Source organism: Pan paniscus, chromosome 1, assembly GCF_029289425.2.
Source record: "Pan paniscus chromosome 1, NHGRI_mPanPan1-v2.0_pri, whole genome shotgun sequence".
NCBI lineage: Eukaryota > Metazoa > Chordata > Mammalia > Primates > Hominidae > Pan > Pan paniscus.
In genome coordinates this window covers 215,824,350-215,838,884 of record NC_073249.2, presented here as the reverse complement: position 1 = coordinate 215,838,884, position 14,535 = coordinate 215,824,350, and the positions used below count along the sequence as shown (strand labels likewise).

Genomic DNA, 14,535 nt, shown 5'->3' with positions numbered 1-14,535 from the left:
CAAAGTGCTGGGATTACAGGTGTGAGCCACTGCGCCTGGCCAATAGTTGATTTTTTAACCAATGAATAAAAATTGTATATAGTTGGCTGAGTGCGGTGGCTCACGCCTGTAATCCCAGCCCTTTGGGAGGCCAAGGTGGGCAGATCACCTGAGGTCAGGAGTTCAAGACCAACCTGACCAACATGGAGAAACCCCGTCTCTACTAAAAATATAAAATTAGCCGGGCATAGTGGTGCATGCCTGTAATCCCAGCTACTCAGGAGGCTGAGGCAGGAGAATCGCTTGAATCCAGGAGGCAGAGGTTGCAGTGAGCCAAGATTCCGCCACTGCACTTCAACCTGGGCAACAAGAGTGAAACTGTCTCAAAAAAACAAAAAAATATGTATATATTCATCGAGTACAACATGATGTTTGGAAATATTTTTATGTTGTGGAATGGCTAAATTGAGCTAATATATGTATTGCCTCACATACTTATTTTTTTGAGGTGAGAAAACAAAACCTATTCTCTTAGAAAAGCACTCCCCTAATGAAATTTAGCATCTGTTATTATGACTGCTTACTTTATTATGACTGCCCTTTTGTGAACTGCTATTGAGATCGAGTGAAATGACAAGGGTACTTTCTGAGCAACCTGCGCATTATGAGGCCCCACTCAAGCGTAAAAATGAAAACTGAGCCACTGGTCTGTTTTTGTTTTTGCTTTGCTACCTTTCCGTGGCCGTAGGTGGACAATCAGCTCATTGGTACCACGCAGCCCTTCATGCTCTATGTGACTCCCCTGAGCAATGAGAATGAGGTCATCGAGACCGGCCCAGCTGTGCAAGTCAACGCAGTGAAGTTCCCCAGTAAGAGTGCACTGACCAACATCTACAAGGTGGGCTGGTGGAGGAGGCTGGTGGGTTGATGCCATGCTGGAACGTTGATTTGTTCTCTCACAGCCAAGTCTCAGAGCAGCAGTGCCGGGTGCTGATGGGAATAGCTCTGCAGGGTTAAACCACATGTGACATAATAGATTGTTTGGAGGAATTGACAGGAACTCCTCCTTCTCAGTTGTGTTTTCAGTGACCTTGCAGGTGACAGTTTGATGGTACTGAGTCCGTATAGGCCAGAGTCCATATTCATCAGAGTGAAGTCACTGTAGGAAAGTATAGCATCTTCTAGATAGGTCAGGACCAGGCATGATCCAGATCTATTATTAAAAATAGAATAACCCCAGCTGGGCTCACTGGCTCTCACCTGTAATCTCAGCACTTTGGGAGGCTAAGGCAGGTGGATCTCTTGAGCCCAGGAGTTTGAGACCAGCTTGGGAAACATGGTGAAACCCCATTTCTGTAAAAAATACAAAAATTAGCTGGACCTGGTGGCAAGCACCTGTGGTCCCAACTACTTACTTAGCAGGCTGAGGTGGGAGGTCCTGAGCCTGGGAGTTCGAGGCTACAGCGAGTCACGATCACGCCACTGCACTCCAGCCTGGGTGATAGAGTGAGATGTGCACCTGCGCACATACACACACACACACACACACACACACACACACACACACACACACACACACTAACCTGAAATATTGGGAAAGGGCTATGATGGGTCTGACCTTGAGACAGACGTGCTGCTACTTAAGTTACCACACTGTTTACCAAAAGCAGATAGTTACAAATGATAAACTTTCTTTCTTGGAGGAGTCTCCACGCACAAGCTAGCTGTTCCAGCAGCAAACTCTGGAAAAGTGGGAGCCAACCAGGGGTTGCTTCCCATATTTCTGGTCCTTTATCACCAGTGCTGATGGGACCAAGCCTGCCTGTAGCCCTCGGATCCACAAGCCCAGCCATGGTGCTCCTTAAATTAGCTGCCATCCATCTGAGCACACACCATAAAGTTCATCCACCACAGTGCATCTGAGGCTGGAATCCTGACTAATGAGGCCCAGATTGCCTGGGAACCAAACAATAGAATGGCAAACCATCTATTAAACATCTTTTGGAGTTTTTAGTTAATCATAACAATATAGAGAGAGATAACCCAGAAATAATTTGGCATTATAGTTATAAAGCCACATGATTAATGAAAGCATACCATGTCATTGAGGCCTTCTTAATAGCACAGATGAATGTTCCTTCTGGTGTTCACACTTTAAATCAGAATTTCTTTATCTCTAGCATCTGATGATCACAGCTCAGAGATTCACAGTGCAAATTGAGGAGAAACTGCTCCTCAAGCTGCTAAGTTTCTTTGGCTACGATCAAGCAGAATCAGGTAATGTTGAATGTTCTATGTCTGTGTTTGGGAATTGGTCCAAAGATAGTATTTTTGAGTCTGTTTGTAAAAATAGGTAGCCCCTTGGTGTCTGATAGGCTCCCTTTCCACATCTCAGCCTGAGCTAGGAAGCTAAGGCTTGTGTTTCAGTTGTGCTTTTTCAAAGTATTACTTGTTGTCTGAGTTATCTCTGTGAACTAAAGGAGCCATTCAGAGGGTCTTCTGGAATCCTGGAGTATCCAGTGGTACACCTTTGGGAAGCAGTATACTATTCCTCTTTGCTTTGCATTTTTTTGATTCATCTGCTCTAGGATGACAGAAATGATATTAGTCATTTAGCAAACCACTTTGTTTCCTAACCTTTGTTTATTAAACAGACCCCAGGCCAAGAATCAGAAATCCCTTTGGCAGTTCCTTTGGTTTAGTTGAGAAAATAAAATTGGCTAGCCTCAATTCATTAACTTTTGACATCCAAACCCTTGTGCCTTTTTGTAATTACAAAGGTTTCTACTTATTTACTCTCTTCTTTGTAGAAGGGAGTAAGATAAGCTATTGAAAAGCCCAGGTTTCCAGCAGTGCTACAGAAATAATTGAGCTGTTGCTTCTTTTCGATTCCTCATCACAGCCTTTCCTTCCGCTCTTAGATGGGCTTTTCATGGCTGTGTATACAGCTTAGAAAAAAGTCAGTAATACTCAGTCTTTTGAAGCCTAAACTAAATATTGAGCCTGAAGAAATGATAAGAAAGAGGCTTTTATGTTTATCTGCCCATGTTGGCTAGAGAAAAAAATCACTGGGAATGTGTGTACACATGTACATACATACACACAATGCAAGAAAAATATTTTTGTTCTTTTTATCCCAGATTTAGAATTTAAGCTTTAAGAGTATTTGGGATCAAGAGCAAGATCCTGTCTGTTTAATGCTGTGTTTTCCACTTTGGGTTGGAACGCCAGTGTTTATTTGTATTCAGACAGCCACTTGGGAGCCTGCCTGCCAGGTATCCATTCTGTTTTGGTACCTTCCTGGGAAGTTTTACTTTAAATTTGATTCGACATGCTTTTCTTGTAAATTTTCTTATAAGTTGCTGTAATAAATTTCTCCTCAAGCATGGATTTAGACTTTTGTAAAATCCTTGCCTGCCTTTCACTGAAGTGGGAGCTGACTAAGGGGTTGCTTCCCATATTTTTGGTATGTTGTCACCAGTGCTGATGGGATGGGACAGAGGCAGCATGCAGCCCTCAGATCCACAAGCACAGTCCTGCTGCTCCTTAAAGTACCTGCCATCCTGTCTGTAGCTGTTTCTGCTTCCTCAGCATAAATGGGCAGGTCTCTGTTGCAGTATCATTTTTCTGTAAGTAGCACTGATGATAGCTTACAACATAAATGTGTTTGATAAGTAGGTATGTGCCAGCTCTCTGGTTTTATTTCCAAGGCACGTGAAGCCAAGGCAAAATATGCTGCCCAGTTGGATGTGCATACAGCATCAAGTGCAAAGAGCACATTGCTGTGTTGTAGCCCATGCTACTCCTGCTACTCCTTTTATTTCATGAGATGGCAAGTAAAAAATCTGCCTTGATTGTCCTATTTAAATGGATGTCCACCATTTGGGAGACAGGGCGCTGCTTGTAGTGATATTACGTCTTTACAGCCCGCAGCCTGATTCTTTTTCAGGCGTTTATGTTTCACTCAGATTCATGAATTGGTGATATCCATTTTGATTCAGTTACACTGCACTCCAAGACCTTATTTGGATATGATCCTAGGAAAATAAATTTAGATAATCTGGGTCATTGATAATAACATTGCTAACAAATACACCTGTGGCCTTTGGCTTTTCCATCTGGATGATTTTTTCCAAAGATGACATCTGTTGGATGGTATGGAGTCACAAGTTAACATGCTAGTCTTCTTTTTTGATAAACAACACAAAACAGATCTACTCTTACAAAGAATGGCATCAGAATACTATACACGTCACTGTACCCTCACAAACTAAATTGAGAGTGATAGATGGTTTCCTTTTTTTGATGATTTTTTTCTATGTGAATACAAAGTGGATTCTGTGGATCATGAGACTAAGAAATTCTTTTTTGTTTTTTTAATTCTTCCTTTGTACCAGAGGTGGAAAAATATGATGAAAACCTCCATGAAAAGACAGCTGAGCAAGGTGGAACACCAATTCGATACTATTTTGAAAATCTCAAAATCAGCATTCCTCAGATCAAGCTAAGTGTGTTCACCTCCAACAAGCTCCCATTGGATCTTAAGGTGAGCTGCTATTTGGGTAAATTTTTTTAGATGATTTTTCCTTGGAAAAGAATGAGTGTGTTTACTATTTGTTATTTGTTGTTGTGTGTGTGTGTGTGCTTTTTTTTTTGTCCCTCATCATCATTCATAGCAGACATTGTATTTTTACAGATTTCCTTTTTCAGAAGGTTTATTGACTTACGTGTATTTGTCTTTAAAAAAAAAAAAAAACGAAACTTAAATACGACATTGCCGAAGATCAAGGAGTAGCTCAAGAGATTCACAGATAATTCTGTAAAACCCATTTGCTCTCTGTTTAGCTCCTGGCTTACCTCAGTGAGATAAAAGCCTTTTTCCTAAAGTTGTGTCCAGGATCAAGAGAAAAAGCAGAGTCAAGACAGCATCTTCTTTTTGTGCCCGAGGCCTGCTCACCTTCCTACTTCTCTCTTCCTAAGTATCCACCTCTTTTTGAATGATTGTCACTAGGATTGTCTACTAGGAGTGTTTAAAGTCAACTCAGCCCACTTACCCACTGGGATATGGCCTTCTCTACCACCACATCAGGATGAAGCCCTTAGACCATCTTGATGACTACTTACTAGACACAGCCTGAACACCGTCTTCATTTTCAGCCATAAAGTTTATCTTCATTAAGGAAGAAAGCTGGGATTCAAATCCAAGCCTGTCTGACTCTAAAGTCTATTTTTTTTTTTTCACTATACTATGCTTCCCCATAGAACATAAGGAACCAGAGAATTTTAGACCTGTGAGTTCTCAGTGATGTACTTGCTTGGTAGACAGGGAAATTGAAGTTCAAAGTGTTTTGTTAGTCAAGGCTGTGTGGCTAGGAAGTGATAGGAGCAGGAGTGGATCCAGGGGTGTTAGAAAGTCTTTCCTTAGTTTGAGTCAAAGTCAGCCCCCTGCAGCTTGGACCCATTGGTTCTGGTTTTTCATTCTGTTGCACTTAAAGATAATACTCAAGACCTCCATCTTCCTACTAACCACCAGTCGAGGAGTCTTCTCACTGCCCCATGCTGCCGCCTCTAAGATGCTACAAGATAGTCGTCTTGCTGCGCAGAAACAGCTAGAGATATGAGCAGATAAGAAGTAAGTCTAGGGTCCTAACGTAGATGCCTGCAGGAGCTGTGCTGGCAATGCAGCGAGTGGAGCTGCACACCGGGGTGGTGTCGTGTCTGCCCAACCAGGAGTGCCTGCTCCATCTGAAGGGGCCGCCACAACCCGCTCCAGCCGCTTGCTGTCATGGAGGAATGTGAACCTGGTGTTGCCAGATCTTCAGATTTTTAAAGAGAAACCGGAAATCTGGATTTTTATGTGGAATCTCCTGGTTTTTAAACATTGGCAACCAATTCAAGTTTTTTGGTTTTTTTAAACCTTGTGGGCCTAACAAAACACATGTGCGGGCCTCATGTGGCCGTGTCTGCCAACTCACAGCTTCTAAAATCGACACACAGGTAACGAGACAGTAGTCTGGTCAACATCAGATCACATTTGGGTAAGGGTAGGGCAAGGGTGACAGCATTGGGGTGGCAAACTGGGGCCAAGCCACAGGGAGTGCTGGTGGGGACCTGGAGCAGGAATGGCTCTTGCAGCCATCTCTGGAAGAGTGCAGCGTGCCCTTCACTCACTGCCCTGTCTGCTTCATTCGCTTTAATTTCATTTCCCAGGAGATTAAAGATACTTATAGTTAGCATGGGAGTGAGGGGAAAACCATGGGAAAACCACTATCTTGTTAATATCCACAAGTATCCACTTGACTTGTGTGACCTTTGGAATGGGTTTGTTTGATAAAGTATATATTCACCCAGAGCACTTGGCACTTGCCCAGCAAACCAATGTGAAGCATTTCCTGAGGGTTGAGGACTTCTTGTTTTTAAAATCATCTTACTAAGAAACACAGACACCTCACTATTCCCTTCAAATTGCTCCCAGCAGAAAACTCCCCAGACTGAGAAAAGCAGTCTGATTTTCTGCAGTCGAAGTAGCTCCAGCCCCCCCAGTTACATGATGGTTGTGTGTGCGCTCGGCATACAGTCAACGAAATCATTTCAGTTGAATGTTTCATCTGGCACTGAATTGAAGGAACATTTTCAGGGCATTTTTCAAATCATCGTGAAACAATTACATGGAGCAGCCATGTGATGAGGTGTGTAGGGGGCACGCCGAGTGTAGTAAGTTAATGTTTCCAGCAGGGTGCGGGGAATTGGGACTAAAGAGTTAAATTCTCAGCTTGTGGGAGTCACATTTTACTGTGTCTTGAGTCTCCTAGTGGAGTCTGGGACTCATAAAATAATGTCATTTATTCAAAGAGTTTTCTAACAGAGTAATATGCCTTTATTAGTAGCTCTTAGAAGGGTACTATGCTCTTTTAGATGAATATATAATGGCTAAAAGTATGTGCTTAGAAAATGGAGTCCTGTCCCTGAACAGGAGTCACGAGAGCCTGACTAAAAGGTAAACCACGTCTTTGGTATTGAAGGAATAATTATCTTGATTCTCCTGACTCCAGGCCAGAAGTGAGACTGTCAGAAATCTCAGAGGGAAGTCTCTTCAGGTTTACACTGAGGGTACATTGTTGCCAGATATAGTGTCTGTTCAAAAGGACTGAAAGCAGTTTCACATCTGCTATCTCAATTGGATTCCTTACTCTGCGGTGGAAGAATGGGGAGATAATAGTCCCATTTCACAAATGCAGAGACCAAAGCACAGCATTCCTGCCTGACTCCCCATTCTCTCCATTCTCTCAAGTTTGCGTGTTAGAAAGTGGCCGAGTGATACTGAAAATGCCAGGTAGTTTATACGTGTTTTTGGCTTTTTTTAAAGATCAAAAGAGGCCAGGAGCCTTTAAATGGTTTCATGAGGTGGCCTACAGCAGTCCTTTTTCCATTTAGAGCATTGGGGTATTACAAAAGAAGGGCTTTAATTGAGCAATCTAGTTTGGAAGAAAACCCACATTTTAATGGTCAGAGTGAGAGGGTGGGGGTTAGGGGGAGTTTCGAACAAAGACACTATTTAAAAAGCCTAAAACTGTCTTCTCAAAGGCTTGAAATAATTTGTTGGGAAACTTCAGACCCTTTACTTTTTTCCTCCCCTCCCTAAATAAAAACCAGATTTGTTAAAAGGAAAAAAGATCCAGTATTGTTAATTGTATTTCAGAAAGTGCCAGAGAGGGAAATATCCCTGTAGTTTTAAACATTGTCCCAAGAGGGAAATAGGCAAATACCCTGCTTCACATAAACAGTCTCTATGTACCATAAATAAACCTTTAAAGAATGAATTCCAGACAGTTTTGTTTAGTGCAGGATAAACTAAGAAAGGAAAGGACATGGCTGAGGGAATAGCTTGGGATCTGAGACCTTATGGTATATAGACAGGTATTTCTTCTTTCAACTCTATGAAGTTTCTGGAAGACTTCAGCAGTTTTCGCGTGGGGAGGTAGAAATAGACAGTTTCCTATTTTTATTAGGAGCTTATGAACACAGGATTGCCTTCTCCAAAATCCATTTTATAACAGGAAACTGTCTGCTGCTTGAGTAAATAAGCATCAACTTTGTATACTACTGTATTTGATTAGTCATTTAGTTACTACAAGAATAAGCCCTGTTTGGCTCGTTCCCTCATCTCGACTTTGACTGTCCAGATTAACCTGAAGGTGGCAGAATAATTCATACCACTGGGCTGTATCTCAGCTTTTTCAAATGTGGAGTCCCAAAAGCAGTAAATGACTAGGTAAGGATAACTTTTACTTAAGGGCCAGAATATTTCCTCGATTCAGACCAAGCACCTTAGTCATTCAGAAAGGTAATAGTGTCTATGATGAAGGTTTTGACATTTCAGTAGAGGTTTCAAAGTCTTTGCTACTTTGTGTGGTTCTTCTTTAATATTTGGTTGCAAGGACAAAGTTGGGGTATAAAAGCTTTTTACCTTAAGCCTTTGTTTTGATCTCATTTTCTCTTCTCTGAGAATAAAGTAACGCTCAAAGTAGTATTGGCAAAACAGAGTGCTGAACTGATTGTCAGTACCCTGTTTTCCCAGCGTGTTTATTTTATGACTCTAAGCAAAGCAGTTGAGCTTACTGAACGTTCACTCAGTTTCTCTGACAGTGAAATGAGGAAAATAAGGCCTGCTCACGTACTTTATCATCACTCACCAAGAGGTGGGGTGAGGCATGGGTGAATGAATAGCAGAACATTTTTCAGGAGAAATAATACCCTCCATTCTGGCTTTCATGCTTTCTACCTAATAGGTAGTTGCTATTGTGAAAATGCACATATTCAAGTCTAAAATCAAGTAGCTAGCCATATGACTTTAGGCCATCCACTTAACATTTCTTGTTTTATTTATACCAAAGAGAGAGAGAGAGAGAGAGGGAGAGTTAGGCTGAATTAACTTGATGTTGGACTTTTTTGGGGGGTGGGGAAGACAGGGTCTCACTCTGTCAGGCTGAAGTGCAGTGGCATGATCACAGCTTACTGCAGCCTCAACCTCCTGGGCTCAGATGATCCTCTCACCTCAGCATCCCAGGTAGCTGGGATTATAGGTGCGTGCCACCATGCCTGGCTAATTTTTGTATTTTTTTGTAGAGACAGAGTTTTACCATGTTGCACAGGCTGGTCTCAAACTCCTGGGCTCAAGTTATCTGCCCACCTCAGCCTCCCAAAGTGCTGGGATTACAGGCATGAGCCGCTGGGCCCAGCTCAACTTGAGGTTGCTATTAATCTCTAAAATATTCTGAAATTACTTAGCAGGAGGTTATCAGTGACTTCCCAAGGCACCAAGTCCAGTGACCTTTCTCTCTAGCCTTATCTTTGTAGCATCCTCTGCCATTTTGACATTGCTGACTTCCCTGTTCTTGACATCTGTCCTTTCTGGTTCTCCTCTTGCTCTGTTGCTTCTCTGCCTATTTCTGTTTTCGTTTATTCTACTTCTTCTTTTCCTGATCTGTATGTTAAAGGTCCAGATTTTTCTCTGTGAACTGTCTGGTTATGTCACTTGTCTATTTTTCTGTCAGGCCTTTTATCTCTTCTAATTTTAGAAGCTCTTTCTAAAAGTTATGTCTTTGATGAAAGTTGCAAGTATTTTTTCTTCAGCTTTTTGTCTTTTTACTTTGCTTTTGGCGTGTGTGTGTGTGTTTGTGTTTAATTATACAAGAGCTGTTTATTTTTATGTTGTCAAATTTATTAGTCTTTTGCTGTTTTGAATCTAATTTTTTTTTTGAAAACTACATGTGCAGAGAAATTCTCTAGTAACAAACTGTAGAAATGATCCCTGAAAGCATAGTCTTGAATCTGAATTTTGAGTCACAAAAAAGTTTTCCCTTCTCTATGGTTTTAAAAAATTTCACCCTTTCTTCCATTATATGATTGAATTTCAATTAAATGTATTCTTGTTCCAAAATAATTTAAGGCAGTCTCAGAAGACACATGCAAAAAGATTATAAGTAAGAAAACAGAATAGAAATGTCATTAAGTTGCACATGAAATTTTAATATATAATAAAGAGACTTTAATTCAGTGGGGAGTATATAGACTTTTCAATAGTGCTATTAGACTAAATCACAATAGAAAAAATATAAAATTAGATTTATTCTTGACACTTTATGTAAGGATAAATTCCAAGTGAATCAGAGATTTACTGGTAATATTAGCATGAAAAAGTGTTTTTATATTCGGTAAGGAAGAGTATTTGGCATGCCTTGTAAACACCTTGAAATATCAATCATTTTAAATAAAGATATAATCAGAAAATAGACCTATATCCAGAGATTGTTAACCAGCTTATAGCAGACCCAGGCTAGTTGAGAACTTCAAGAAAAGACAGATCGTGGGGGCGGGGTTGGGGAGTGTCCACGTGAAGCCATTGGAAAGCTACCAAAACAGCCAGGACTGGAGAGTTCAAGATTTATGAGAGGAGAGAAACTCAGTAAGGTGAGCCCAACATTTATTTTGCTTCTATTCTTGAGACTTTTTCTGATTTGTAAGCAGTGTGGGGAGAAAGGTGAAGAAGCCAAGCAGAAAGCAGCTGCCAACAGGCAGAGAATGCAAGTAAAGCTTTTGGCAGTCTCATGGGGCTAGCAAAGCAAAACTTAGACTTCAGTGCTACTAAGAGAGCTGGTAATTGAAGGGCTAATATCTTACAGAGAAGGGACAGGCAGAAAACAAACCCCAATAATCTGAGGTACTTTCTTTCTTGAGATATTTGATGATTTCTAAGTGACACAGTCTGAGAGAAATGAAGCAAAAAGTGGCAGCTAAGAGGCTGAAGAACTTAAACAGTCTTCTAAGCAGTTTTGTGGTACTAGGGAGATTAAAAGTGGAGGAATGGCATTGGTTTTTGTTGAGACTGCTAAAGGACTACACCAGGCCTCATAAGGACTAAAACACACCAGAACTTAGATAAAGACTGAAACACAGCCTTGAGAAAACCCAAACCCTGGTTGATTTAGGCATTATGCTTCTTACTCTAACTGCCTACCAGAAGCTAAAAACTCATCCAAAGTCTCTGTAAGTTTTCATACAAAATGTTGCATTCAGTCACAAATTACCAGGCCAAGATGAGATGAGACCAAGAGAAAAAACAAACACTAGAAACAGAACCATAGATAAACTGGATGTTGGTATTTTTAGACAGAGAATTTAAAATACTATGAATGTATCTAAGAAGTTTACCAGAAAACTGTAATTTTTTAAAAAAAATTATCAAATAATAAGGGAAAATTATAGACCAGCACTTTTTCATGAATATAGAAGAAAGAAATCTGAACAAAATATTAGTAAATCAAAAACAGAAATATGTAAGAAGGCTAATATAACCAAATTGGATTTTTTCCTGGAATGCACATTCAGTTTCACATTTGCAGATAAATTTGGTAATTTACCACATCAACACGATAAAATAGAATATGATTATTTAAAAATGCATAAAAGCTGTTTGACAAACTTTAACATCCATCTACAGTAAAAATTCAGCAAGCTAAAAATAGAAGATAACTGCTTTCATCTGTTTAGGTCTATCTGTTAAAAAGCTACAACAAACATCATACTAATTGGTGAGATAGTAAAAGCTTTTTCTTGAGATAAAGGAAAGATACCCATTATCACCACTTCTTTCACCGTTACACGGGAGTTCAGCCAGTAAAATAAGTCAAGGATGATCTTTTTGAAAAAGAAGTAAAAGGCATAGGAGCTGGAAAGGAAAATAAAAACTTCGTTATTTGTAGAAAACACGATCATTTACTAGAAAATCTAAAAGTATTTTCAGATAAGTTATTAGAATAAGTAAATTTAGTAAGGTCACTAGAGACAGTATAGAAAACAGTTGTATTTCTACACGTCAGCAATAATAACAGAGAAAAGAAAAATTTGGAGGCTATTAAGAAAACAGGTCTGGGTGTGGTGGCTTACACCTGTAATCCCAGCACTTTGGGAGGCCTAGGTGGGAGGATCACTTGAGCCCAGGAGTTCAGGACCAGCCTGGGCATCATAGGGAGACCCTGTCTCTACAAAAATGGAAGGAAGGAAGGAAGGAGGGAGGGATAGAGAGAAGGGGGAGGAGGAGAGAGAGATGAGAGGGAAGAGGGAGGGAGGGAGGGAGGGAGAGAAAGAAAACATTAAATACTGTATCATTATCTATTATTGTGTAACAAATGACTCCAAATTGCAGTGGTTTAAAACAACCACCATCTTATTTGTTTACAATTCTGTGGGTTAATAATTTGGACTAGACCTAGCTGGGTGTTTCTTCTGCTGGTCTCACCAGTGGTTGTTCATATGGCTGCACTCACCTGGCAGTTAAACGCGATTAAATGGTATGAGATGACCTCAGTCCCATGTCCAGCGGATTGGTGCTGGCTGTCAGCAGAACCCCTTTCCACATGGTCTCCCATCTTCAAGGAAGCTACTCTCAGCTTCTTCACGTGGTGGAAGCATCAAAACAGGCAGTGCAGAAGCTCCAAGCTCTCTTGAGGCCCAGGCTCAAAGGTCACACATTATTATATCTCTCGCATCCTATTGGCTGAAGCAAATCACAAGGCTAGTGAAGATTCAGGTGGAGGGAACATAGACTTCACCACTTGACAGAAGATGCAAAGAATATGTGGTCATTTTAAATCTACCACAGTATCTAAGAATAAACCCAACCAAAGACGTATAAGACCTCTACACAGAAAACAATTAAACATTATTGTGAAAAATTAAAGACCCACATAGATGAAGGGACATACCATGCCAATAAGTTGGAAGATTCGGTAAAGTTGTCATTGCTCCTCAAATTGATCTGTAGATTCAGTACAGTCCTGATGAAAATTCCAGCAGTTTTTTTGGAAGCAAATTGACAAGCTGATTCTAAAATTTCTCTGCAGTTGAAAAGCGCAAAGAGCAGCTAAGGTAACCCTGGAGAAGAAGCACAAAGTTGGGGAGAGCTTACACTATTCGATTTCAGAAATTATTACAAGACTACAGTAATTAAGACAGTGTGGCATTAGTAGAAAGCAAAGCAAAGTGAAACAGAAGAGAGAATCCAGAAATGGATGTATAATACCATCACGTGACTTTTGACAGCATTTATGCCATACTGCGGTAGTGGAACGGATGACCTTTTCAGTAAATATTACTTAGTTCAATATTTATCAGAAAAAAATGAATCTTGGCCACTCCCTCCTACCGTACATAAAAATAAATTCTAGGTGGAGCATAAATAAAATGTAGGTGTGAAGAGTAAAACAGTAAAACTTGTATAAGTAAACATGGGAATATCTTTATGACCTTGGTGTAGACAAAAATTTCTTAACCAGGACACAGAAAGCTCTTACCATATAAGAAAATATTGATAAGGCAGATTTCCTTAAAATTAAGACTGTCTGATCATTAAAAGACACCATTTAAAGAGTAGTAAGATAAGTCACAGAATGGAAGAAGATATTTGCAACACATCTGTTCAACAGAGGACTTGGTATACAGAATATATAAGAACTCCTACAAAGCAGTAAGAAATAAAAAACATGAACTCACTACAAAAATGAGCAAAATACTTCAATAAGCACTTCACAAAAAGATATCCAGATGGCTTATGCATTTAAAAGTTGCTTAATCTCACTTCTCAACTGAAAAGAGACTACGCTGAGGTACCATTACACACCCATCAGTTTATCTGTCAAAACTATGCTGAGATACCATTACACACTGTTCAGATTTTCTGGGTGTTTTTTGTTTGTTTGTTTGTTTGTTTGTTTTTGTTTTTGGTCGTTGTTTGTTTTAAGTGACAGGGTCAGCCACGGTAATCCCAGCACTTTGGGAGGCTGAGATGGGTGGATCACTTGAGGCCAGGAGTTGAGCAACAAAGTGAGACCCTGTCTCTCCAAAAAAAAAAAAAAAAAAAAAAAATCAGCTGGGCATGGTGGTATGTACCTGTAGGGGGAGGCTGAGGCAGGAGGATCACTTGAGCCCAGGAGGTCCAGGCTGCAGTGAGCCAAGATCCCGCCACTGTACTCCAGCCTGGGCAACAGAGACTTTGTTTTCTGTTTTAGAGAAAGAAAGAGTGAGGCAGGGTCTTACTCTGTCACCCAGGCTAAGTACAGTGGCATGATCTCAGCTTAGTGTGGCCTTGACCTTCAAAGTCCAAGTGATCCTCCTCCTCCAGCCTCCTGAATGGCTGAGACTACAGGCGCACGCCACCATGCCCAGTTAATTTTTAAACTTTTTGTAGAGACAAGGTCTTACTTCTTCACCCAGGCTGGTCTTGAACTTCTGGCCTCAAGCGATCCTCCCACCTCAGCTTCCCAGAGTGCTGGGATTACAGGCATGAGCCACCACTCCTAGCCAGAATACCTTTTTTTTTTTTTTTAAACGATCTATACTAAGTGTTGATGAGGGTGTAGAATAGCAAGGGATCTTGTAGACTGCTGAATGGAGCATAAACTGGTTTGACCACTTTGGAAAACTGTTTGGCAGAATATATTAAGATTGTGCATGTACATTCTTTATGACCCAGTTCCACTCCCAGGTATATGTCCAAGA

General features: G+C 40.6%; 1 protein-coding gene and 1 pseudogene across 6 annotated transcripts in view; one reads left to right on the top strand and one right to left on the bottom strand.

Annotated features, from left to right (window-relative positions):
- Nucleotides 1–14,535, top strand: part of VPS13D (vacuolar protein sorting 13 homolog D) — a 283,963-nt gene that overhangs the window by 168,585 nt on the left and 100,843 nt on the right. For all 6 annotated transcript variants that reach the window (XM_034955636.3, XM_034955634.3, XM_034955631.3 and 3 more), the window contains 3 exons: nt 728–877; nt 2,160–2,256; nt 4,377–4,525. In XM_034955636.3, the coding sequence (XP_034811527.3) occupies nt 728–877; nt 2,160–2,256; nt 4,377–4,525 (396 nt within the window). The remainder of the gene's footprint in view (nt 1–727; nt 878–2,159; nt 2,257–4,376; nt 4,526–14,535) is intronic.
- LOC112438231 (small nucleolar RNA U3) lies at nt 9,727–9,806 on the bottom strand (annotated as a pseudogene).